At 42.4% G+C, this 26725-nt stretch overlaps 1 protein-coding gene across 9 annotated transcripts in view; it reads right to left on the bottom strand.

Moving 5' to 3' along the window:
- The window catches only part of LOC126652333 (zinc finger SWIM domain-containing protein 6), a 139333-nt gene that overhangs the window by 54250 nt on the left and 58358 nt on the right, over positions 1 to 26725 (bottom strand). For all 9 annotated transcript variants that reach the window (XM_050339061.1, XM_050339067.1, XM_050339070.1 and 6 more), the window contains 2 exons: positions 10452 to 10600; positions 9776 to 9926 (listed from right to left, as the gene is read on the bottom strand). In XM_050339061.1, coding sequence (XP_050195018.1) covers positions 9776 to 9926; positions 10452 to 10600 — 300 coding nt within the window. The remainder of the gene's footprint in view (positions 1 to 9775; positions 9927 to 10451; positions 10601 to 26725) is intronic.

Raw genomic sequence — 26725 nt, 5'->3', positions numbered from 1 at the left:
TTGCAAAGCAGAGGCTCACAGCCATCATGATCCCTAGACTGGGCACAAAGTCAAATTTTATCCTTTTATTAAGAAAATTTTTTAATTTTCATAGAGAGCAAGAAACTTTGACTTAATTTTTGATGGATGACTATTAACGAATTACTGCTGTAGTAAGGTTGCATGGACCATTTTTTCCCCTCTAGAATACAAAGAAGGTTAACTGACTGACCAATCTGAGTTCTACTGAAGTCAACACAATTTACCATAAACTTCAGCAGAAACTCTGACCAGAGCCCAATGTGTCCTTCCACTATCCTTGGCCAATGCCCAATGGCAGGCAGGAAGCATCAGTTAAGTTCTAATGAAAGGCTCGAGTGACCCAGTCAAGGAGCAAAGCCAAAGTTATTTAAGTATGCTTAAAAACCTATGTCAAAATAGAACTGACAGAGTGGCCACATGACCAGCTGTTGGCAGACAGCATACCACAGCAAGCAAGGCAGCCTTCATTAAGTAGAATCTATATTTACATACTTTATATGTCCTAAAAATCTCTATAACTACAATGCTACTTATCAGTGAAATAAATTAATAATAGATAAAGTATTTTTTAAAAAAAAGAGATATACATATATGCCACTTCCAATTACTCCGAACAGATAATACAAGAAACTGAATATGCAAAGGTCTGTCCCACTCCCTTTAATGATATTTCTCCAACATCTTAGAAGATAACAAGATAGGAAACCAACATTATTTTAGAATATAGTGATACCACTGCCCCCTTAAACCCAATGTCTTTCTCTGCTACTTCTGGCAGAGATCAAAGGTCATCAGGTACATCCTTCTCTTCCTTCTGTAGTTTGCTATTGTAACTAACTCTGGTCTCCCTTAAAACCTCCTTCAACTTTTGCACATTCACATGCATGTTTCACCTTAATAAAGAAATGTCTTTAACTAGAGTGAAACAAAGTGAAATCCTAGCAAAAACATGGCAGCAGCTTCTAATTTTCACACAAAGTAGGATTCAAGTTGAAGAGATTCATCCAATTCACAGAAATGTTCAGGAAACTTGTTAAGCACCAGTGGAAGGAATCCTACTTGAGTGGGGAAGTAATGGACAGGTTAGCAACATAAACACAAGCTGGAGGTGGAAGAACCAAGTTAAGTTCTACACTTAGCCTACTGTACACTCGAAGTGATTGAAATGTATTTGCAATTGAAACTGTGTTACATATTTTGATACTGTTAGAGGGGGCAGAGCAGTTCAGGACTGAAATAACAAGGTCTGCCTCAGATTGTAAATACAGCAGCTGAGGTAGTAGTGAGGCTGGAGGCTGCACTTCAGCTTTTTGGGAGTGGCAACTATAATTCTGATAATGCAGAGATAAACTAATCAATTAATCTCAAATATTGATTATTTGATGCTGCAGGCAGAGAGATTCCACCTTCAGATAGGTGCTGTCAAGAAAATGACATTAACATGGAACTGATGAACCAAGAAGAAGAGCCACTAAAAATTTAACAAAACTTTTATTTTTATTGTCAGTATATTGTAAGACCATTACAGGTAACAGATGGAGAGTATATTTCTACCTCTCCCACCACCTACCAGCTCAACCTGCATAAGAAATGGCAAAGAAGCATGAGATGCTCTGGTTTTCAGTATGGTGGGATACAATTTTGCTGTGTACATGTCCAATTTGGCAGAAAGCATTATTCTCCATCAAGCTGAGGTATCATAAAAATTACATACTAAGAGGATTGGTATGCTTGAAGGTGAAGTAATTATATCTACGCTCTCTGACAGAGCTTTGCCTGCTTTGATATTAAGGCTTTCCATTACAAAATTCTATTATATAAACTACAGACAACCGGTGCTTTATCAGTCTAATACTTCATTTTGAATGAACGTAATTTATGCTAAACAGGTTATATCTAGTGAAGTGGAGGGCTCATGGCCCAATGCTGTTTCAGTGAAGCAGAGAAGAGCACCCATGTCTCTGTACCAGCCATTAGCCTCACTCCCCCTTGACTGTGAAAAACAAGCCTTGTTATAAATCTGGTCTGTTAAGGAGATAAGGATGTACTCAAAGACCCTCTGATGAAGGTCAGAGAGCCTTTACTGATGCCTCAGCACATGGAGGAGGACAAAAGTGTTTACTGCACCTCTTTTGTCAACTATAAATTCTGACAAAATGTAACTGAGACCCTCATTAAGCTCCATTTACATATTATCTTTACACCACTTGTAATGAAAATGAGGAAGAACATGAGACATGTAATACATGTATGACCAAAGTCACCAAACATCACCTATAACATGCAATTGTTCCATCCCATTGGGACGGACCCAAAATTTATAGTATAAAAGGGGGGCTTTGGGGGAGAAAGTGTAGGAGGGGGAAAACACCTCTGCCTGCTTGGGATTGGTCGACGGACTGTGTCTCTCCCCCTCTCCTGAAGGGATGCCTTTAGGTGAGCTTTGTGCCTCCAGCTGGGATTGTGCCTCCAACAGGGGATCAAGGCTACCATTAGCAAATTTGCAGATGACACCAAGTTGGGTTGGAGTGTCGATCTGCTGGACGGTAGGAAGGCTCTGCAGAGGGATCTGGACAGGCTGGATTGATGGGCTGAGACCAATGGCATGAGGTTCAACAAGACCGAGTTCTGAGTCCTACACTTTGGCCACAATAACCCCATGCAGTGCTACAGGCTGGGGGAAGAGTAGGTAGAAAGCAACCCAGTGGGAAAGGACCTGGGGGTGCTGGTCAACAGATGGCTGAACATGAGCCAGCAGTGTGCCTGGGTGGCCAAGGCTAATGGCATCCTGGCTTGTATCAGAAATAGTGTGGCCAGCACGACTAGGGAAGTGATTCTTCCCCTGTACTCGGCACTGGTGAGGCAGCACCTCAAATCCTGTGTCCAGTTCTGGGCCCATCACTACAAGAAAGACATTGAGGTCCTGGAGAGTGTCCAGAGGAGGGCAACAAAGCTGGTGAAAGGTCTAGAAAGTCATATGAGGAGCAGCTGAGGTAGCTGGGTGTGTTTAGCCAGAAGAGGAGGCTACGGGGTGATCTTCTCACTCTCTACAGCTGCCTGAAAGGAGGTTGTAGCAAGGTGGAGGTCAGTCTCTTCTCCCAGGCAACTAACAATAGGACAAGAGGACATAGCATCAAGCTGTGCCAGGGGAGATTCAGGTTGGATATCAGGAAGAATTTCTTCACTGAAAGTGTGGTTAAGCTTTGGAACAGGCTGCCCAGGGTGGTGGTGGAGTCACCATCCCTGGAGGTGTTCAAGAAATGACTGGACATGGCACTTAGTGCTATGGTCTAGTTGACAACATAGAGATCAGTTGGACTTGATGATCTTGGATGTCTTTTCCAACCTAATTGATTCTGTGATTCTGTGAACTGCATTGGAGCAGACCCAGGAATATTCATATCTATCTATCTATCTATCTATCTATCTATCTATCTATCTATCTATCTATGTATCTCACTATTAGATCACTGTTCCTATTCTTTCTGTAGCAACACCTAACACTCTGTAGTTAGAGCATTTAGCACCAGCAATCCTGAACCTGCTTCCTGTTGCTTCAATAAACTCTGCTATCTGTGAATTTGGATTGTGTAATTCCTTATTGAATGTGACTAGACCTATAGTACTTGTGCAAGTTTCTATTAAACTCAACTGGACTTATCGTTTCAAATTGGTTCTAATCAGAAATTAAGCCCAGCTGCACCCAGCCCCTCTGATCTCTGAGGACTAGCTGGCATGCAAGGTGATTTATTTACTGCTTAATTCCTATCCCCTTAATGCAACACCACCTGATGATGAATTTCGTGAACTAGTGTTGCCTTGCACAAACAAGTTTCTATTTAACAGCTTCAAAATTTGTTATCTACTGTCTACTGATTATTATCTCATTTGTCTTTATTAGTAGGAACAGGTAACTATACTGATGTCACCTACATTTGCAAAATCATTCACAGAAGAGGGAGTGGGAAAACAAAGAGGAAAGGGCTTCTTTTGAATTTTTTACCATCTCCTTCATAAAATTCTTAGAAAACCAATTCCATGATGTATTTATATTTAATAAATGGAATCCTGCAACCTGTATCTCTAATTTACAACAGTATTAGACTACTTTATACAAGGTAAGTGCACACTGACCAGAGACACTTATGATGAGAAAAACTGCCCCAGGAATTTTGCAGATCTAGTGAAGAATAGAAGCAGTAAGACTGGTTATAGGAGGAAAGGTAGCTCAAATAAATAAAACTGAATTAGAAAAGCTAAGGGAGCAGACTTCCTGCCACTGGCCAAGGCCAAGCCAATTAGGAGTAATAGTAACACCTCTGTGCAGAGACCCACTTGCAGCCCACGGAGAAGCCCGTGATGGAACAGGTGGATTTATGAAGGAGGCTGTGACCCCGTGGGAGGCCCAAGATGGAGCAGGGTCCTGCCGGAGACCTGCAGATTGCGGAGAGGGAAGCCCACGCTGGAGCAGGTTTTTCTTGGGTAGGACTTCTGGCCTCTGTGGGGGACCCACATCGGTACAGCTCATTTGTGAAGGACTGCACCCCATGGAGGAATGACCCACGGGACAGCAGTTTGGAAAGATCTGCTGCCCGAGGGATGGACTCATGCTGGAAAGGTCCATCAAGGACTGTCTCCCGTGGAAGGGACCCCACAGGAACAGGGGAAGGACTCCTCTCTCTGAGCAGCAGCAGAAACAACAACTGACCATAACTCCCATTCCCTGTCCCCCTGCACCTCTGGAGGGGAGGAGGGAGAACATGGAAGGAAGGAGGGGTGGGGGGAAAGTGTTTTTAAGACTGTTTTATTTCTCACTCTTTGGCTCTTATGCTGTTAGTAATAAATATAAGTACTATCCCCACTTTGAGTCTGTTTTGCCCATGAAGGTAATCAGTAAGTGACCTGTCCCAGCTGTTATCTCTACTCATGAATCCTTAGCTGGTTTGTTTTTTTTTCCTCTCTCCTCTGTGCAGTTGCAGAGGGAGAGTGAGAGAGTGGTTTTAGCGGGTACCTGGCATCTTCCCAGGGTCAACCCACTACAGCAGGATAGGGGAGATCCACCGGCTATTAAAACTACTGGATTCTCTGATCTCACGGCTTCTGTGCAGAAGGCAGCTTGTATAAAAGCTATGTATGAGAGGGATAGGCTTGGAAGGTCTCCCATGTTAGCCTCTATTGATCTGGCCAGATTAATCTCTCTTATTTGAGGTCTTCCAGACAGTCTCAAGACTTTTGTAGCAAAATTTCAGGATGGAATGCAGGAGGTTCATGTCCAAAATGCCACAGTTCCTAGTCATCTGGGGGGCCGGGGGCAGATGATGTGTTTAGCTACCTTGAGTAAATCTGTTCAGGAAATAGTGAATTATGGATGCTGGATGGGATGGGTCAGATAACTGTTGTTAAAGCTCCTGAGCCTGCTTGGTGGATATTAGGAGTACAGTGGCTCCAAGGAAAATACCCTGAACCTTCTATTGATATTCCAGTCAGATCTTGAAAAATTATGGTTGAATTTCTAATTGACTCAGGGCCCAAATATTGGTAATTACAAAGGAAATAGCAAATATTATGGGAATTATACCCAGTGATCATAAACTTAAATTTAACGAAATTGATGGTATAATAAAGGAATGTCCCACAGCAAAAATTTCCATCTGGCTCCTGGGGGAAAAGCATTTTACTAAGGTTGAAGTGTTGTGGGGTCCACCCAAACAAAACTTTTAGGAATTGATTTACTTTATGGGCAAACCTGGAAACTCCCAGGTGGAACTCTGTGGAGTTTCTCAGTAGAAAGCACTGGGTTTCTGGGAATACAAATAGAATCTGAAAGAATGTTGGATGATTCAGGCTCTGAAAATTTTATCAGTCTATTAGAGGCATCAATACCATTGCTGCTTTCTAAAATTACTCATGTAAAACAGCACCCCTTGCCTACAGCATCACTTAGAGGGACTGATGGGGTGGTGACAGTTCTGGAAAAAAGAGGCATCATTAAAAGGACTCATTCACCTTATAATTCACTGGTGTGGCCAGTAAAGAAATTGACCCGGCACTGGCATTTCACAGTATATTGACAGTTAACTGTTAATATTGCACCTTTAACTGCTGCAGTTTCAAACACTGCTGAGACAGTTATATGAGGGGGCTGCTCATGCTTGGATGGCTGCCCTAATTTTCAAGGACATGTTTTTCATGATTCCCCTCCTTGAATAGGATAAAGCACAGTTTGCCTTTACATGGAGTGGGATCCAATACACTTTTAATAGGCTTCCACGAGGATATAAACATTCTCTCATTATTTCTCACAATACCTTAGCTAAGGTCTTAGTAGAGATTCCTATTCCACCTGACATTACATCATATCAATATATTGATGACAAACTGATGGAGGAGATGATCAAGAAAGTATAGGAGACACAATGAAAAACATTTGTGAAACACTAATTGAATTGGGATTGGAAGTTATGGAATCAAAATGCCAAGGACTGGCACAAGAAGTTAAATTCTTAGGAGTCTGGTGGATTAAAGGAGTTGCTTCTGTTCCTTTGGACACCCTGGAAAAAATGGAGCACAGGCAGAATCCATCTAGTGTAAAGAAGTTACAGGAAGTTCTGGGAGCTTTAGGCTACTGGCGTAAACATATTCCTGGATTTTCTATTATTGCTCATCCCTTGTACAATCTGCTCAGAAAAGGAAAATTGTGGGAATGGATGGAACAGCACCCAAATGCATTAAAATTGTTAATAAGAGAACTGAGGCTGTTCCAATAGCTTAGTCCTATACACCTGACTGACCCTATCCATGTAGAATGGAGGTTCAGTGAGCACAGCCGTCATTGTAACTTTTGGCAAAAGGGGCCACAAGGTCCAGAAAGACCACTGGAGTTTAGCTCCCACCCTTTCAGTGATGCTGAAATGAGATACTCGTATCTTGAGAAGGCTTGTGAGCCTTCTGGCGTGAGCGATACCAGGTGGATTATACCCTCAATCCAACCTAACATTGCCAATTAACAACAAGATCGAGCATTTGTCCACTTTTTGTCTTAATAGGATGAACTGCATGTGGAATGAAGCACTGTCATATACAGAGCTAGAGTGCCTGCAAGGATTGATGGTGGTTTTGGTGTTAGTACTTGTACTCTTTGGTTTTGTGATAATTTGGAAACTGAAATTCTTATCATAATGCAGGTAAAATACCGTTTACTATTCTTACTGTCAATAGACAGAAGTTCAGGTATCACTCCAAATCTTATGTTGCAGTAAATCCAAACTTTTGGATGTACACATAATGTTAGTCAAATCACCACGTTTACCTTTTCCTCCATCTGCCAACTCACCAGTAACTTGGGGAACATTCACTATGGATTTGACCAAAACTTTTGAGGTTATGTGGAAAAAACACACAAATCTGACTTGGCAAACTGAGGAAGGAAAAAATGTTTTAAAGTGGACCAACAATAATACAACTATATGGAACTGTAACATCACTAAGCCATCATTGAAATTCGAGACTAATAGTGACACGATTGAGACAATTTATCTTCCTCCTGAGGATACATGTACTGATACACTATGGGAAATGCATATTCCCCGGGTGTGGGGAGGGCCACAATGCAGTGACTGCATTATATGCAACCTACCAACTGGTGTATTGATTGGGAAGGAACAATTGGATTACCAGATGACCTCATACAGGCTGATGTTCTGGACACAGATTTTAATGTTTCTTGCTCAAACAGCCCGAAATATCATAATTGGAATTGTACCAGAGTTTACAGTTGCAACTCCAATGAAACTGAAATTCAGAGATTGGGTTCAGCATCTCAAGATCTCAGATTACGGTATATTTGTTGAAACTATATCATACCACTCAATGACACTTGGTCTCATTTGACTAACAATGATACTGAGCCTGACATAATTTGTTCAGAACTAGGTATACCCTCATGGGGCACACAGTATGGGTTAGCAGTGATGGAACATGGTCTACTGAATTATTAATAGAAGGCTGGCAACACCAACACGTTCTGGGACTATTAACACTTTGCCCCCTTTGGAGGAAGCAACCTCTTTCACTGGCTCTGTGGGGACAACTCAAAAGGGAATCAGAAAACCAATGGCAACACCTGACAGCTGGAACCATGGTGGGGTGGGTACTAGAATCAGTTTTCACACCCCAGTTGATGGCATTCCAGAATTGAATGATGTTATATAATTTTACTGGACAAATCTAAGCATTGGCTTAATGCAACTCATGCAGGACTGAAGGAATTAAATTGACTAGGTTCTAATCAGAAATTAAGCCCAGCTGCACCCAGCCCCTCTGAGAACCAACTGGAACCAAGGGGGCTTTAGTTTCTGCTAAATTTCTATACCCTTAATGCAATATTTAGCTTGATTTTGGACCTTTAAAATATACTAAGAGTATTATGGGTTTTGGCTTTGTTCTCTGTAGTGTTTACATATTGTCCCAAGGGGTGTCTTCAGTAAGTTTTGAGTTGTTTGGGTTTTTTTGTTGGGTTTTGTTTGGTTGGTTTTAGGGTTTTGTTTGTTTTTTGTTGATTTGATTTTATATGTATATATATTTATTTTAATATTCCATGCCACATAAGTCAAGAATAGCAATATTGACCAGAACACATCTCAAGACAGACTCCTGTAAGTCTAGACTTGGAGTGTCTTTCCAGATTGAATGACAGCACAGGTAACTACTCCAAGATCCATGAATCACAAGGCAATTCCATTTAGGCTGCATCTCTTCAATTTGCTTTGAAAAACCCTCCAAGACAGCATCCAAAACCTTGCTGCTGCTAAGATATACACATTAATTCCTTCAGTCATACACTCAGTGAATTATCTTTTAGGGAAGCAAATAAGACTTACTACTGTTTTTAAAATAATTCAAGTTGTCTTTTATCACTGTTATCTTCTATATGCTTACATACCAACTGGTTAGTGGTTTGTTCCAGTACCTTACATTTAGGAAAACAATGCTGGTGGTTACTTATTTTATTTTTTCCACTCACCTACCCACCTTTAAAATATTGGTGACATTTACCTTCAAGTTGTTTTTAATTTCCCCCTCCCTAACACAAATTCCTATAGATTTTGAGAACTTCTAAAGCAGTAGCTCAAAACTGTCTCAGTGAGTTTCTTGAACACTTTAATACAAGTGTCTTCTGACTTTACCAATTTAAATAATTCCTTTCCCGTTTCAGCCTGTGTTTGTCTCTCCATTTGTACAAGTCGTATCTGGCCACAACTGACCTTTCCTGCAAAGCAGTGTTAATTGTTATAGCCCTCTGTTACTTGATCTCCTTTCCTACTCAGTAATGGAATTCTGCTTTCCTTTGTTGCTATCTTCTTATACTCTTAATGAATCTTTTCTTTTTGCCTTCTACTTCTCTCTGGTTGTGAATCAATTTCTTCCTTAAACTTTACAGTTTAGCTCTAGTGGTTTCTATACTTACCCTCAGTTGTGTAGCTACATTTCCCCTTTTTGCTTCATTCTTTTTATAGATCCTCAGGTACTTACAACCTGTTGCAATCATACTTGTTTCATATTATCCTTTCCTCCAACTCTAATTTTCTCATATAGTAGATCAGAAATTCAATTTCACCCAACCTTAACTGAACAAGCAAACCTGAAGAAAACACTAACTTGCTTTAACTAGTACCACAATAGAGTTTACATCCCAAATATGTCATTGTTTCTTCATTATACACATGAACACCAAAATGATTTAGAAGTAATTTACCCAGTTCATCCCAGAGCTGCCTATACTTGTCAGTCATTGCAGTTCCTTGCTGTGTCCAAAGGGACAGACGAGGGTCAGCCATGAACTGTTCTGTTATCAACGTCAACATGCGAGCTCCATTTGAATCTCTCATCTTTAGCATCTCTCGCACCTAGGAAATGAGTCTTTTAATACAAACTTGAAAAAACCCCAAAACAAACCACAATACAGACAATATACTGAAGTGTTAAACATTCCATCTCTGTTGAATAAGTATAATTTATATATCTGATTTGAAATTTTTAAGTAGAAAAAAATAGTCTACCTTCCCAATTTTAACAATTTTTAGTTTCAGTATCCTATTGCAATTCTGCAAACATACGCCTTCCACAAGTAATCCACAGGTATATTATGCCATCTGCTGCAAAACCATAATCTCTACAGGTTTCTCCAACATTTTGAGGGTAAGAAGGAAGAGAACAACAGTGCTGCAGACAGTTGAAATGTTACTTCGTTTCCTTTAAACTAATCTCAAGACACACCAGATTGCGTTCCATTGCATTGTTAACTTGCCATCATGTTCCCAGGGCTTTGTCTTGTTTTAAAACAACAGGACTTTGAGTAAGACCTGAACAAGTACAGACTGGATGCGGGAGTGAGGGGAGAGAAAAGAGGGAAATTTGAGCACACAACATACCTTTGCAAAAAGCAAATTGAGCTGCTTCCCTGATCCATGGTATCCACCCTGGGAGAGGAAGAGTTTAACCTGTTCTTGGACCTGTTCCTCATCCAAATGCCAGCAGTTTTCATCATCTATGCTGGCACCTGCTGTTGGGTCAGGAGCACCTGGAAACAGCAAGATAAATTGTTATGTTCTATATAAACAAGAGAGGTTTGTGGGGCCAGGGGAAAGGAGTACTGCAAAGGTTTTTGGATTTGTGTATTGCCCCATTTTGGATGTTTTTACTTTAATCTAAAGTTCTTTAAAATAGACCTAAATTTCTCCTCAGTAGTCTTAAGCTCTTAAAAATGGCAGATTATGAAAAAGTATTTAAATAAAACGTATCTATAATAAAACATTAAAATCAAGGTGAGTTTTTTTCCTCCTGCCTCAGCAGTTATTCCAGAATGCTTTTACAAAGAAAATTACACTTTACATAATATTTCAACAACTGCAATGTTAAAACCTTTCTCCCCAGAACACTTATGTAATTTCTATACCTTCAGCAATCTTGCTCAGTTTTAAATTACTGCTAATGAGCACTGCTATTGATGAACATGAGAAAAATCACTTCAGTGCCTTTGAGCTGTGATGGCTTTGCAAAGATAAACAAAGAATAAAAAATAATCCTCAAACAAATCCACAGTCTTTAAGTACTAAAGGCATTAACATAATAAATAAGTTACATCTGTGTAAGATTGTGGTGCTTCTGAAGGAACATTTTTACATAGGCAATGTCATCAGCATAGAGTCAATTCAGAGCAACTCTACCTGAATTAGCCTAGTGCCAACTGAAGTGACTGGATTTACATCAGGTAGTGCTTTGACCACAGGTTGCTCTAACTCAAATTTTGCAGTTGAGATCAGTAATTTTCCCCTCGTGGTCTTTTCTAAAGGCTGACAAAAATAAAACCAGTTCTTGCAGTATCTAACAATCTACATTTTTCTGAAGAAGCCTGCACCTTCACTGGATATTTTTAAAAAAGTATTATAACTGAAAAGGTTGAAAAGCACTTATCTAGACTGTCAGGGAAACATCTCATGGCATTGCATCATCATACTCAGATGTGTGTAAAAGTCATTTTAAGCATGCCTAAGGCTTAAGTTTATTTGACATTTTGATTTTGGGCTTGTCCCAACTGTGTAATCTCTATCTCTGTTAGGTTTTGAGAAGATGTTAGAAATTGAATTTCATAACACAATTTATCACTTTTAAATCCCAGATCATGTTACCTTTGTAGCCAATACTAAAAGATCCAAACTCCTCCCTCTAAGCAATTATAAATCTGAACTTAAGAGTCTCCAATTGAAGGAAAAAAAATTATGGAAAAGGAAAAAAATCAGCCCTTTATTAAAAAGTATGTGTGTATTGGCAGAAACAATGAGGGAAAACAAGTAAAACAACCAAACAATACTCCTATACCCACAGATAATCCCCTTCAAAACAAACCAATAAACGAACAAAGAAAAAAAAAGTAAACAGTTCAGTTTACACCCTTTGGTGCAATTCTAACCACAGTCAACAGGAGGCGCTGTTGGGTAACTGGAGATGCAGAGCTTGTAGTGTCCTGTGCCAGTTACCAGGTGGTGCTGTTGGATCACTGGAGATGCAGAGTCTGCAGTTCTTTATGCTGACCAGCAGGGGGTGCTGTGGAATCGTTGGTCGTTGCCATGTGGGGGTAACACCCTCTGGGGTGTGTTAGAGAAACCAAAAAAAAAATGGGTTTCGCTCCCCTCCCCCACACACTGGGAAAGGGGAGAGAGAGAGAGGGGGGAGAGAAACAACAAAAAAGGTCCTCTCCAATGGGAAAAAACAAAAAAACTCACTCTGTTTGGCTGGTCGAATCGTGTAGCACAGTCCTTCCTCTCCCCCTGATGTGCACAAGGACCACGGCCAGGAAAAAAAACAAACGGGGAAGGGGAAAAACTTCTAGAAAACAACTCCTCTCTGATGAAAAATCCAAGCAGGATCCACAGTTGGCAAGTAGGCCGAGAACAACAGGAACCACTGAGCTTCCACTCCAACTTTGTTACTTTGTTCCAGCCTCCGCAGCCAGCCCCAAAAACTCCTACCCCCTCGTTTCCCAGGAGACGAGAGAAAAAAGTAAAGAGGAGCCCCTCATCCCCCGTTTCCTAGGAGACAAAGTTTTGAGCAATTAACCAGAAAACTGCTTCTTTTGTGTTCCTTAAGTGCCCACTTCATAGCTCTGCAGTGGGCAGGGGGAAGGGAAAAATTCCTACTTTGTTTCTAAGAACCAGTAAAACCATGACATTGATAGATTCTTTATTCAATGAAAATACAACTGGAAGATTTAGAGGGTCAGAGGGATGTCTTGTCTACTAGTTGTTAAGAGAGTAAAAAAAAATATTCCAGCTCAGGAACTTCCTAAACTGCTTCCAACATCAGAGCCTACAGCTGTGAACAATGCACTGCTGTCCACATATTTTTTTTTTAGATTAAAAAGTAATTATGTCTTTGAAGATATGAAAGAACTCTTCTGCCTTCCATGGAAACCATAAGACTGTCTCAGAAGATGGGAATCAAGCCCAAGATGGTACAAAACCTGGAGGACACTGAGGTGACACCTCATCACAGTCTACAGCTTTCTCATGAAGGGAAGAGGAGTGGTAGACACTGATCTTGTCTGTGTTGACCAGTGACAGAACCCAAGGGAACGGCCTGAAGTTGTGTTAGAAAAAGGTTCTTCACCCAGAGGGTGGTTGGGAACTGGAACAGGCTCCCCAAGGAAGTGGTCACAGCACCAAGCCTGTCAGAGTTCAAGAAGCATTTGGACGATACTGTCAGGCATATGGTGTGACTCTTGGGAATGGTCCTGTGCAGGGCCAGGAGTTGGACTTGATGATCCTTGTGGATCCCTTCCAACTCAGCGTATTCTGCAATTCTGTGATTCTGTGAATGGGAAACTTGACCTTCTGTGAGTGCTTCCATCTTTACTATGTTAGTTTTACGGGGGCTTACATTCAATCAGCTACATGTAACACATGCTGATTAATCTTCGATTTCAAACAACTAAGATAAAAAGGGAAATCAAGCCGCACGAGATGAAGCAGTGCAGTTGCTGAACAGATACAGGTTTGCAGTATCACCTTGCACAAAACACACATATTTATCCCGCACTTCAAAGGAGATTGTTTTGTATATTTCATTGCTCTAAAACAGAGAAAAGACCTGTGAAAAGGAGATATATAAGAGTACCAATATACAAAACATACATATTTATCCCTCACTTCAAAGGAGATTTATCTTAAAATAATCTTGGTATGGCTACTTTTAACTTTTACTGAAAATAACCTAAGATTTCTCAGGTCAGTTTCCCTATTTGGGGAAAAACCACCAAAATTCCTTCCATAACTGTTTAGATTTTATTAAAAGCTCATCAATCAGTTTGCGCTAGAAGGCTAAATTTCAACACAGCTACTGCAGATTCTTTAAACAGGGTTCCTTTACAGGAATAAGGGAGCCCACTGCCACATGCCAGCAGCACTGCCCCCACCAAGGCCTCTTCTTTCAGCACAATCCCAAATATACCTTCCCCAGGGTATATGCTATACTTACACCAGTGTTATTTTTATGCCACTGAGTAAGAAGACTGTAAAAGCTTAAGACACCAACATGAGGGTCTGAGCTCTATGATGCTATTCAGCACAGTACTGACTCAGAGCAATATTTCCTCACAAGATTGTATATAGGTTACACTTAGTATGATCAAAAATGTTTAACCAGAATGTATAAAGAGCCTTCAGTATACATGTAACTGGCACCAGCTATGGTTTGTAATTCACTTATCTTTCAACATCATTGTCAGTCTTCAGCAATATCCATGAAATAACAAGGCAAGGAGATGGCATGTCAGATTGGGCACAAGTCCAAACCCCATTTGCAGCCCTGGCAGCAGCCAGGCATCCTGGTGTTACTGCCAAAGAAGCCTCAGCTCCCACTGCTTGTGTCATTCTTGTTCTGGGGTTGAGGCATGACCATCTCCACATCTCTCAAATAGGCACTTTTCAAGTTCATTACATTCACTTAAGTCGTTAAGGAAACTGTCCTATCTGACCATTCAGATGAGACTATGACAGTCACACTCACGCCACATGAGACTTTAACTGCTGGGACTGAAGCCTCTTAACAGCGGGTGGCTCCAGTGAGCCAACAGATGCCCTGTTTTACTCCTTACACACCCCACACTCACACAGTCAGACAAGGTTTCCTTACCGGCTCCACCCTTGGTTTCCCATATGTCCTAGTTACAGGGGCTGAGACCAGTTTATCACAATGTGGGTATAACAAAAATTGTGTATTCTACACCCGCTGTGTCATTTCTGATGGACTTTTAATAAATGAATTGTTTTCAGCAGCTGTTCAGGGCACACCTGACACCTCAGGCTACAAACTGGGTGTTAAAGAACCCTGTAAGGCACCAGAGTGTGTTCTTTTGTTTTCACACCAATGACTCAGATGTGATAATTCCCTTCCAGGGAGGCATTAGCACCTTCATACCCAGCCCGAGGGGTCATCTCTGCTAATGGGCCATATTGGACTGGCATAATAGGCACCTGCAACCACCTAGACCATCAAAGACTCCAAAAATATCTCATGACTCACAGAGTTAAATCACCCATTGTGAAATTCCCTGCCCTGGGGGAGGTACCAGACATTCCCACCTGAACCTGAGCATATGTAATCTTTGGGTTTTGGGGCTTCTGGTACCACTTGTCAGATCCAGAGGAGGATCAGAACTTCAAAAGGACTGTGACTTCCACTCTCGATAAGACTGCAATCATTACTTCAACAGAACTGTGACCAACATCCAGACCAACAGGTTTTCCTTTCCTTTCACTGTGCACCCAGGGGGGTCATGTGGTGCTCAGCACAGGGGCTAATGAACACTATTCTGTTCTTGTCCCAGGATGCTCAGTTATACATCTGTCTTTGGGGGTTAAAACCATTTTTCTCTCATTGTATTTATTGTAATCTTTTTTTTAGTAAATTGTAACTTGTAACCTCTCTTGAGTTGGGTTAATTTCTCTCACCTGTTTACTGTTAAACCAGCACATCACATCATTGTCAGACCTCTGGTTCCTTTAAGTAATTTAATTACGATCCATGACACAATAACGGCTCAAGCTGGTGCCTCTGGGGAGGGACCCCAAACAAAGGAATCCCTGGACTTTTATTACAGTCTATGCACCCGTTCCAATAGTGATTTTGGGTCTGGGGTCTTCTCGTTGTTCATTGGCTTCTGCAGGGTCTCTGGGTGATTGACTGGCTGGTGCTGCAGGTCTACTTACCCTTTGTTAGGCAAAGGGTTGGTGCCTCTTTATGGCTCCTTGTCTGGGCCTCCAACCATTTCTTTCACCCAGGGCACAACCTTCAGCTTGCACTGCACCTGCACACAAAGCTACTGGCCCTAATTTTATTCCTCAACAAGGTGAACACTGATTGATCTAGTCTGCTTCCTCTCCCACTAGCACAGACATCACTCTTGAGCAACACAGAGGATTTTCTACACTGCTGCTTTTCTTCTGAAGACGTGGGACTGGAACTCTCTGAACAAGCAACAGGACTGCAGAAGGGAGTTGCCTTAGGAGCTGGGAAATGAAGTCCTAGAAATAGCTGGCAAGTAGATCTGAGGGGTCAACCCAAAGGCAGCATCCTCACTTGGGGTGCAGTGTGGCCCTGAAAAAGCACAAGGCTTCAGGAGATGGACAGTTTGACTGTGGAGAGGAACATGGGCAGCCATAGTGGGTTGACCCTGGCTGGATGCCAGGTACCCGCTAAAGTGACTCTCTCCATCCCCCCTACAACTGGACAGAGGAGAGAAAAAAAACAATGAAGGATTCATGAGCTGAGAGAAGAGCTGGGAGAGGTCACTTACTGATCACCATCACCGGCAAAACAGACTCAAAATGAGGATATTCTTTGAATTTATTACTAACAGGGTCAGAGCAAAAGAGTGAGAAGTAAAATAATCTTAAAAACACCTTTCTGCAATGCAGTTTGGTACCAAGACCAAATCCCTTTCCCCACTTGTAAATGGAGGCTATTACTTATACTAAGATATTAAATCTCCCTCTCTCTACCTTTGGCTTTGTTAACTTCTGTCATGAGTGGTTTTCAAAATAGGTTTTACATCATGTACTTACAGTTAAATACAATAAATAAAGTATTTATACTCAGTATATAGATACAGCCATACATACATACTAATGCATACTAAATTACTAAATTGCAATCTTAGTAATAAAAGCAGGAATACTATGCACAATTTTTTTGTAACACTGAACACCCAAATACATTTTGAAAACAGGGTAACAGCCTTTTATATTTATAGTCATAACAGTTTACATGTTAAATATAATCAACTCCCAAGTTATCAAAAGCAGCAGCGTTTAAAAAAAATTAAGCACTTTGACCATAACATAGCAATTTTAAAAGCAACTACTTTCAAACTGAGCAACTGCATTCAAGAACTGGTGTCATATATAAAGAACTTAAACTTTAAAAGTAAATAGAAGCAAAGCAAGGGACTTTGACTAAAATAGGCTAAGAATAGCCTATATTGCAAACTACTCAGGATACAACAGTAAATTCAATAAGGCACAATAAGGTCCTGCACTTGGGTCACAACAACTCCATGCAGTGCTACGGGCTAGGGGAAGAGTGGCAGGAAAGCATCTCAGCAGAAAAGGATCTGGGGGTGTTGGTTAACAGTGACTGAACATGAGCCAGCATTGTGCCCAGGTAGCCAAGATGGCCGATGGCATCCTGGCCTGTATAAAAAATAGTGTAGCCAGCAGGACCAGGGAAGCAATTGTCCCTCTGTACTCGGCACTGGTGAGGCGACACCTCAAGTCCTGTGTCTAATTTTGGACCCTTCACTTCAAGAAAGACATTGAGATGCTGGAGCATGTCCAGAGGAGGGCAATGAAGTGGCTAGAGAATAAGTCATATGAAGAGAGGCTGAGAGAGTTGTGGTTGTTTAGCCTGGAGAAAAGGAGGCTCAGGGGTCACCTTCTCACTCTCTACAGCTACCTGGAAGGAGGTTGTAGCAAGGTGGAGGTCAGTCTCTTCTCCCAGGCAACTAACAATAGGACAAGAGGACATAGCATCAAGCTGTGCCAGGGGAGGTTCAGGTTGGACATCAGGAAGAATTTCTTCACTGAAAGTGTGGTTAAGCTTTGGAACAGGCTGCCCAGGGTGGTGGTGGAGTCACCATCCCTGGAGGTGTTCAAGAAATAACTGGGTGTGGCACTTAGCGCCATGGTCGAGTTGACAAGGTTGAGATTGGTCAAAGGCTGGACTAGATGATCTTAGAGGTCTTTTCCAATCTTAATGATTCAGTGATTCTATGATTCTAAATTTTAGTTAATATGATGGCAGAATGTAGCATCTTCAAAGTAAACTGCTTTCCTGGTCCTTATTTCTGAAGTCTCACAAGAGTTGTTTTAATCTTCAAATGAAGCCATGCCACATTATTTACTCAGCCATACTGAATGTTTTGAACTTAATTTTATAAAAATCTTATGAATTTAAGTATAAAAGTGAAATGTAGGTTAATTAATTTTTATTAAATGTCACCTCATGGCAGTGTCAAGAGGATATGGAAAAACAATTAGGACTAAAAAGCATGTGTACTATGCAAAGATTGAATGGTCCAAGCTAGAAACCAATAATGCTGTACATTGCTTCACAACAGAATAGTAACTGATTTTACAAACTTAGTGGTCTCAGAATTATTCTAAACATTAATTATATAGAAACAAAGCTGATAAAACTAGTTATTACAAAATATTATGCCTTTGATTTCCCAAATGATTCAAAGTTCAGACATAAGTGACTTCATCTTGTATTTATTTTCAGAACTCTTGGGTATATATATATAACAACTGTTCAGTAGTGCACAGCATCAAAGTAAAACAGCAATTGCTGTGAAGCAGCCAGTGCTAACAAGAGAAAATGTAAAGAAAGGACTGGCATGATGGTTTTGACTGAGATAATTTTTTCCACAGTAGTTTCTATGGGTGTATTGGGTTTGTGTGGCAAGGTTTTGGTAGTGGGGGGGATACATGGGTGGCTTCTGTAAGGAGTTGATAGAAGCTTCCCTTATGTCTTACAGAACCAATACCAGTCAGCTCCAAGATGGACCTACTGCTGCCCAAGGCTGAGCTCATCAGTGAAAGTGGTAGCACCTCTAGGATAACATATTTAAGAAATGAAGTTATTGCACAGAAGCAATTGCAGCCAGAGAAGAGAGGAGTGAGAATATGTTAGAGAAACAACTCTGCAGACACCAAGGTCAGTGAAGAAGGAGGGGAAGGAGGTGCTCCAGGCACTGAAGCTGATTCCCCTTCAGCCTGTGGTGAAGATCATGGTGAAGCGGGCTGTCCCCCTGCGGCCCATGGAGGTCCATGGTGGAGCAGCGATCTACCTATAGCCTATGGAGGACCCTATGCCAGAGCAGGTGAATGTGCCTGAAGGAGGCTGTGATGCCATGGAAAGCCTGTGCTGGAGCAGGCTCTTGTGACCCTGTTAGGGACTCACACTAGAGCAATCTGTTCCCGAAGGACTGCAGCCTGTAGATGGGTCCTACACTGGAGCAGTTAATGAAGAACTGTAGATCATGAGAAGAAGTCACATCAAAGAAGTTTGTGGAGAATTGTTTCCTGTGGTAGGGACCCCACACTGGAGCAGGGGAAGAGTGTGAGAAGTCCTCCCCCTGAGGAGGATGCAGCAGCAGAAACAAAGCATGATGAACTGACCACAACACCATAATGTAAACACCATTGTTAGTTTCTTTTTCTTTTTTATTGGCTTCTGGTGAATTTTTTCACACCAACGGCTTGGTTGGTGTGGGGTGATTTTTCAGGTTTTAGTGTTTGCTCAGCTTAGACCTTAATGACTGTCCTACTGATGTGCTAATGGCTTCTCTCTGCAAGAAGCTGAACTCTTTTGTTTTCCTCTCCCCAAGGCAAGGGGGAAGGTAGATTTTTGGTGTGTGGTTTTGGCCAAAGTGACAGTTGAAGAGAGAAGGGGGATGGGGAGGCTGGCAGTTCCTTTTGCTGGGAGGTGTTTGGGTTTTGGGGGTTGTTTTGCCCCCATTTTCTTTTTTTTTTCTTTCTGCTGGAGACAGCACTTGACTTTTGCCCTGACTCAGGGAGGGTATGGGAAGAGAAGAGCTCTGGGGTTCATTTTGTTTTCGGCCAAGTCATCTAGGTGCTTTTGGCCCTGGTTCGCCTCCATTCCCTCATGCCCTGTTCTGCCCACGGCCTGGACTTGCCTCAGATTTCATCGGAGAAGCTTGTACCATCTGTGGAGGAACTTTTGAGGGGAAAGGCTGGTCTTCCACCCTCCTCCTTCTCTGTGTCAGTGGTAGTTTATACCCATTGATGAAGAAGGGGAGTTCCAGCCGGAGCCAGTCTATGACAACATGAGTCCACAGGAGGAATGACCCTCCCCCCTTCTCCTTTCCCCCTTCGGTGGGGGTCCCAGTTCGGCACACAGGCCCCACAGATGCAGCGGCTGCCAGAGCCCAACAGCGCCCCCTGGTGACCGATAGTGAGGCACTGCAGCCCCTGCCTCCCGAGGCACTAGCGTCCCCCTGTTGCAGTGATTACAGCATTAGTAGTAGTTTGGTCAAAGGTTTGCTTTGCAGGGTAGGCCTGAAAGAGGCCCTGCCAGCAACACCTGGGACTTATGAGTTAAGAATGTGCTAATCAGAAGAAACAATAGTAAAAGGATTAAGTCAAGCATGCAGAACCGGTACAAGATGATTTGTAACTAGAAATAGGATGTAGTCTGGTGGTGGGAGTCAGTTACACAATGTGTTAGAGGGGAGAGTTAACGGTTGATTGTACTCAGGATGATATATGTAAGTTTATGTATAACTGGTATATTTGCTTTGATGTGTGAGCCAATCACGTAGCTTTGTTTGTTAAAGGTATAAAAGATGTAGTCGACATGAGGGTCTTTGGAATCCTGACTTGGGACGTTAGTCCTCAGGTTTCCCGGGCCCTGAATAAAGCACCGCATAAACTGACACTCTGTTGGTTTGTGTTCTTGTTTCGGGCAACAGTATTCTGGCGACCAGCGGCAGGACTCCGGGGGTCGCTGGGGCGGTACACGAGCTGATCCACTCCGTGCCGGCGCCAGGTGATTTCTGGAGGAGACATCGACCCGTGCCCGACCCCGCACCCGACGGACAACCGCCCGAGGTAAGCCCAAAGGTGCTTTATTTTCTACTAGTGGTAAAAGCCTGCCTATAAGACGAGACTGTGTATACTCGCTGGGTTGAGCTGAGAGAGGTATTTTTGGGGGAAGCCTAGGCGCTGGTCGTAAGACGCGGCGAAAGCTGCGCTGAGCCAGCACTTGCCGTGAATAGTGAAAAACGGCAAGATAATTGTGGAAACAGATTACGTAATCGCTGTGGTATTTGCTGTCTGTGTGAGTGCTGTGTTGCAGTGGGTATGATGCCTTTTAAAACCTTTAGAGCGTTGTCTTGTTCTGAAACTGCTATCCCTAATGATTCTCCACTTGGGTGTATAATAAAGCATTGGAAAGAAGGGAATTTTGGACAAGAGTTAAGTAAGACACAACTGATTGATTATTGTAATAATGTGTGGCCTCAATATGATACTGAGGGAATGCAGTGGCCGAGAAACGGTACTGTAACTGTAGAAATAATGACACCTCTAATGCAATATTTGAAAGATAATGATAAGTGGGAAGAAATACCGTATTTGGACTTGTTTTATGATTTGAAGCGTAAACCTAAGTGGCAAGAGGAATGTGGAATATTGGTGTTAAAAGAATCGAATGATGAATGTGTGGGTTGTAAGGAACGGAAGGTACGGTTTCCCGAACCAGAGGAAGATGTTTCTTTGTTGGTATCCCCGAGCCTTACTCCTACCGCACCCCCGATGAGAGCGACTCCTTCCCGTAGGTCAGATGGGTCACCTGTACCCCCGTTGGAATCATCCTCGGATGAGGAAGGAGGAAGGCGTTTAGATAGGACCCCATTAGCAGAGCGAACCCGGAGGGGCAGGAAGGAGCGTGGACGAAGTCGGGAACGAAAGTACGAAGGAGAAGGGAGAACTATCTCTCCCTCACCTCCGAGGCTGATGGGTCCTTTGCGTGAGGCAGTTGGAGCAGGTGGGGCGCGTGTTATGGTTAAGGTTCCCTTTTCACCGAATGATCTGTTGATATGGAAGCAGTCGGCAGGGACGTATAGGGAAAACCCGGAGCGTGTGGCGCGTGTCGTTAAAATGGTGATAAAGACTCAGAATCCAGATTGGAATGACTTGCAAGTTTTGTTAGATACAATTCTAGATTCTGCAGAGAAGGAGATGGTATTGCGGGTAATGGTTGAAAGAGCCAGGGAAAGGATTCGTACTCAGCCGGGACAAGGGACAGTGAATGATTTGGTACCGCGGGAAGATCCGGAGTGGAATCCGAACGCGGCAGGAGATTATCATAGGTTGAAAGTTTATCAGGAATTATTAGTAGAAGGGATACGAAGTGGAATCCCAAAAACTTTAAACTGGTCTAAGTTGTATTCGGTACGGCAGGATAAGGGAGAATCCCCCTCTGCCTTCTTGGAAAGATTAAAAGAAACGGCTCGAAAATACACAGATTTAGATGTGGAAGCAGAATGAGGGAAATTACAATTGGCCCTGATCTTTATGGGACAGTCACAGGAAGATATTAGAAAGAAGTTGCAAAAGTTAGAAGGTGAGGAAACGCGGAATTTAGAGAAACTGCTAGAAGTAGCTTGGAAAGTGTATAACAATAGAGAAAAAGAGAATACAAAGAAGCAACAAGCGAGTATGTTGGCAATTTTACAGGCGGCAGGAGGAAACTATAATTACAGGGGAAATAGGGGAAAAGGTCGTGGAAACAGGGGTAGAGGAATTGGCAGAAGTTTCGGTAGTCAAGGACGATTCGGACCCCAGGGTGGACGCGAAAAGTTAGGATTGAATCAGTGTGCATTGTGCAAGAATCCAGGACACTGGAAGAATGAATGTCCTATGAATACAGGAATAGGAATGAATCCGTTTGTCGGGAACATGCAGGGTGCGAATACTGGGACGCCACAAGGTGTCGCTCAAGCATTTATGTTGCAGAATTACCAAAATCAAAGCTGACTAGATCGGGATTTAAGGGTCGTCCTGGAAATAGAAGGAGAACCTATGGAATTCCGTGTAGATACAGGAGCCAGTTTTTCGGCAATGAATAGATTAATGGGTCCTCTAAGTAATTCAACTATTCGTGTTGTGGGTGTATCGGGTCAAACAGAGGAAAGGGCATTCTTGAGGCCACTGGATATTAAATTTAGAGGAAAGCAATTGGATCATCAATTTCTTTACATGCCTAATAGTCCAGAATGTTTACTGGGGAGAGATTTGTTATCCTCCTTACAAGCCACAATTGTGTTTGAAAAGGGTAGAGTCAAATTAGAAATCCCGGAAGAAAATGTAGCACAGATATTCGCAGTAAATGAAATAGAAACAGAAGCAATTCCTCAAGAAATAGAGCATGCAGTCGTCCCTTGGGTATGGGAGACTGGGATCCCAGGATTGTCTAAAGCAGCAACCCCAGTAGTAATAGAACTCAAGGAGGGAGCACAGCCAGTACGAGTAAGGCAATACCCGATTAGTTTAGAAGCAAGAAAAGGGGTAGCGCCTCTAATCAAACAGTTTGTGACTCTTGGAATATTAGTAGAGTGTGAATCAGAATTTAATACGCCAATTTTTCCAGTCAAGAAACCAAATGGAAAATATAGGTTGGTGCAGGATTTAAGGGCAGTCAATCTTTTAACCAAGGACATTCACCCAGTGGTAGCAAATCCATACACCTTGTTAACATCTGTTTCTGAGAAATTCCAGTGGTTTTCGGTAATAGATCTGAAAGATGTATTCTTCTGCATCTGATTGGCACCGGAAAGTTGGCACCTCTTTGCTTTTGAATGGGAAGACCCCGACACTGGAAGAAAAAGGCAACTCACTTGGACGTGGCTGCCACAAGGATTCAAATCCTCGCCTACAATATTTGGTAATCAATTAGCGAAAGAACTCGAGCATTGGAAGACAACTCAGGTAAAAGACTCTCCTTTCTCTTATATAGTTCTGCAGTATGTAGATGACATTCTTCTGGGCACTGAAGAACAACAGATGTGTTGTAAGCTGACCATTGAACTGTTAAACATGCTAGGTCAAGCAGGTTATCGGGTCTCGAAGGAAAAGGCCCAACTAGTTAAACAGAAAGTTATCTACTTAGGTTGTGAGATTTCTCAAGGTTTCCGGCGGTTAGGGGCAAACAGAATACAAGCTATCTGTGCTATTCGAGTTCCACGGAATAATCAGGAATTAAGGTCTTTTCTAGGAATGATCGGCTGGTGTCGACTATGGATTCCTGACTTCGGACTCCTTGCTAGACCACTGTACGAAGCCGTAAAGGAGCCGCAGTTAATCTGGAAACCAGCACAGGAAAAGGCATTCCAGCAACTGAAGAAAGCCTTGCGGGAAGCGCCTGCCCTGGGACTGCCCGACTTAACTAAAGATTTCCAACTGTATGTCTGTGAAAGACAACGATTGGCTTTGGGAGTACTCACTCAATGACTGGGATCTTGGAAGAGGCCTGTCGGGTACTTCTCAAAACAATTGGACACTGTAAGTGGGGGATGGCCTGGGTGCCTTAGGACGGTGGCTGCAACAGTAATACTAATTCAGGAAGCACGTAAACTGACACTGGGAAGGCATATCACAGTTTACGTACCACATATGGTCATTGCAGTCCTGGAACAGAAAGGGGGGCATTGGCTCTCCTCTAGCAGAATGTTGCAATACCAGGCCTTGCTCAGAGAACAGGATGACATTGAATTAAAAGTCACTAACCATCTCAATCCAACTGAGTTTCTCAGATCCACACAGGAAGAGGGAGTCTTGGAACATGACTGCATGGAGACTATTGAGCATGTCTATGCGAGTCAGAAGGATCTGAAGGACGAACCGCTGGAGAACCCAGATTGGGAACTGTTCACAGATGGATCAAGCTTTGTGGAAAACAGAACCAGGTATGCGGGGTATGCAGTGGTTACTTTACAGGAAATCGTAGAAGCAAAAGCGCTGCCCCCAGGAACATCTGCACAAAAGGCTGAAATTTGGGCGCTGGTAAGAGCCCTGATTCTGAGTCAAGGAAAAAGGGTGAACTTATGGACTGACTCTAAATATGCCTTTGGAGTAGTCCATGTACACGGAGCATTGTGGAAGGAAAGAGGATTGCTTACTTCCCAAGGCTCAACCATAAAGCATCGAGAAGAAGTACTGCAGCTCCTGGAGGTCATACATCAACCATCAGCCGTGGCAATAATGCATGTAAAAGGACATTAGACCAATTCGGAACCCGAGTCTCAAGGGAATAGATAGCAGATCAAGCAGCACAACGAGCAGCCACAGAGACATGGACTCAAATGGCTTTGCTACCGACTCGTGATAACCCAGCAGCAGTGCACATGGAAGAGAAACCCCATTATACACCAGAGGATGAAAAATTGGCCCAAATGATGGAAGCAAAGAAAAATGTAAAAGAGTGGTATATTACCCCTACTGGACAGGTAATACTGCCAATCAGAATAATGAAGACAGTACTTGAAATCGAACATGGTAAGTGCCACTGGGGTGCAGAAGTAATGGTAAAATTTCTAAAAAATAAAATTTTCTCAAATCAGATGTTAACATTAGCAAAAAGGGTGAATGCAACATGTCTATCATGCATTAAAAACAACCCGATAGTTAGAAAACAAGTACAAATGGGAAAACTTCAAATTGGACAACTTCCAGGAGATTATTGGCAAGTAGATTTTTCAGAATTACCAAAAGCTCAGACATACAAGTACTTACTGGTGTATGTGTGTACTTTCTCAGGATGGTCAGAAGCTTTCCCATGTAGAACTAATCAGGCAAAAGAAGTAGTGAAAACCCTGCTGAAAGAAATCATTCCGAGGTTTGGAGTGCCATTAGGATTGTCCTCAGATAGAGGGCCACATTTCATTGTACAGGATTTAGCCACAATGTTGGGGATAGCGTGGAATCTCCACACTCCGTGGCGACCACAATCTAGTGGGCAGGTAGAAAGAATGAATCAGACTCTGAAAAATCAATTAAAGAAAATTTGTCAAGAGGCAAAAATTCAGTGGCCCCAAGCTTTGCCGCTTGCTCTGTTAAGGATTAGAATTAAACCCAGAGAAAGGATTGGAGTGAGCCCATATGAGATTCTATATGGGAAACCATACCATGCAACAACATATCAGGGTGATCCCCATGTAGTGGGAGACCAAACTGTGTTTAACTATATTCTGTCTCTAAATAAGACTCTTGCAGCACTCCGAGGAGCCCTACAGTGGAATCGACCCCTACCTCTGGAGAATCCAGTGCATGACATTTCTCCAGGAGATCAGGTCTACATAAAGAATTGGTCAGTGGAACCACTGAGAGAAACATGGGACGGCCCCCGCCAGGTGTTGATGACAACTTATACAGCAGTCAAGGTCGAAGGCATCGACAACTGGATTCACTACACGAGGATCAAGAAGGTCCCCGCGCAGTGGTCTGTAGAATCCATTGCGCCCACCAAAATGGTGTTCCGACCAGTCAAATAAGACTTGTAATAAGAGTGATAATATTTCTGTTATTAATAAGTACCGTCGATGCATTTGTTAAAGTTAGTGTTTCTGATTCCTTTTTCCTAGTACCTGAAGGAACGAATGTCAATCTGACTTGTTCTTTTTCTGATGACCAGGGAGCTGGATTAGAGGAAGTGCATGCTGGGTGGCGATGGATAGATCAGGACCAGGACCAAGTTATGACAGATGGTGTGACTACGGTATGGAATGTGACACAGCAAAAAGGCTATACCGTCTTGCAGGTACCCAATGTAACTTCTGATGCTAATGGTATATATTTCTGCATAGTATGGATTCGAATGAGTTTTGATTATGGACATGCCGAAATACATACACTCAATTTCACACATAATACGAACACCAAAGTACAAATAATACCCCCTCACATGCAGTCTGACATGTGGAATGGTCCTCCCTTACGAATTAACTGTACTTTTGTTTTAGATGTTCCATGCCCTGAACCTATTACATTGAGCTGGTGGAAATTAAATGTGACAACCAAGATATGGGAAAAACAAAGCAAAGGAGTTAGCTGGTGGTCTGATGAAAGAG

Source organism: Myiozetetes cayanensis, unplaced genomic scaffold, assembly GCF_022539395.1.
Source record: "Myiozetetes cayanensis isolate MyiCay16 unplaced genomic scaffold, myiCay2020 scf77, whole genome shotgun sequence".
NCBI lineage: Eukaryota > Metazoa > Chordata > Aves > Passeriformes > Tyrannidae > Myiozetetes > Myiozetetes cayanensis.
The sequence above is the reverse complement of the archived record's forward strand: the minus strand, read 5'-3'. Positions and strand labels throughout refer to the sequence as shown.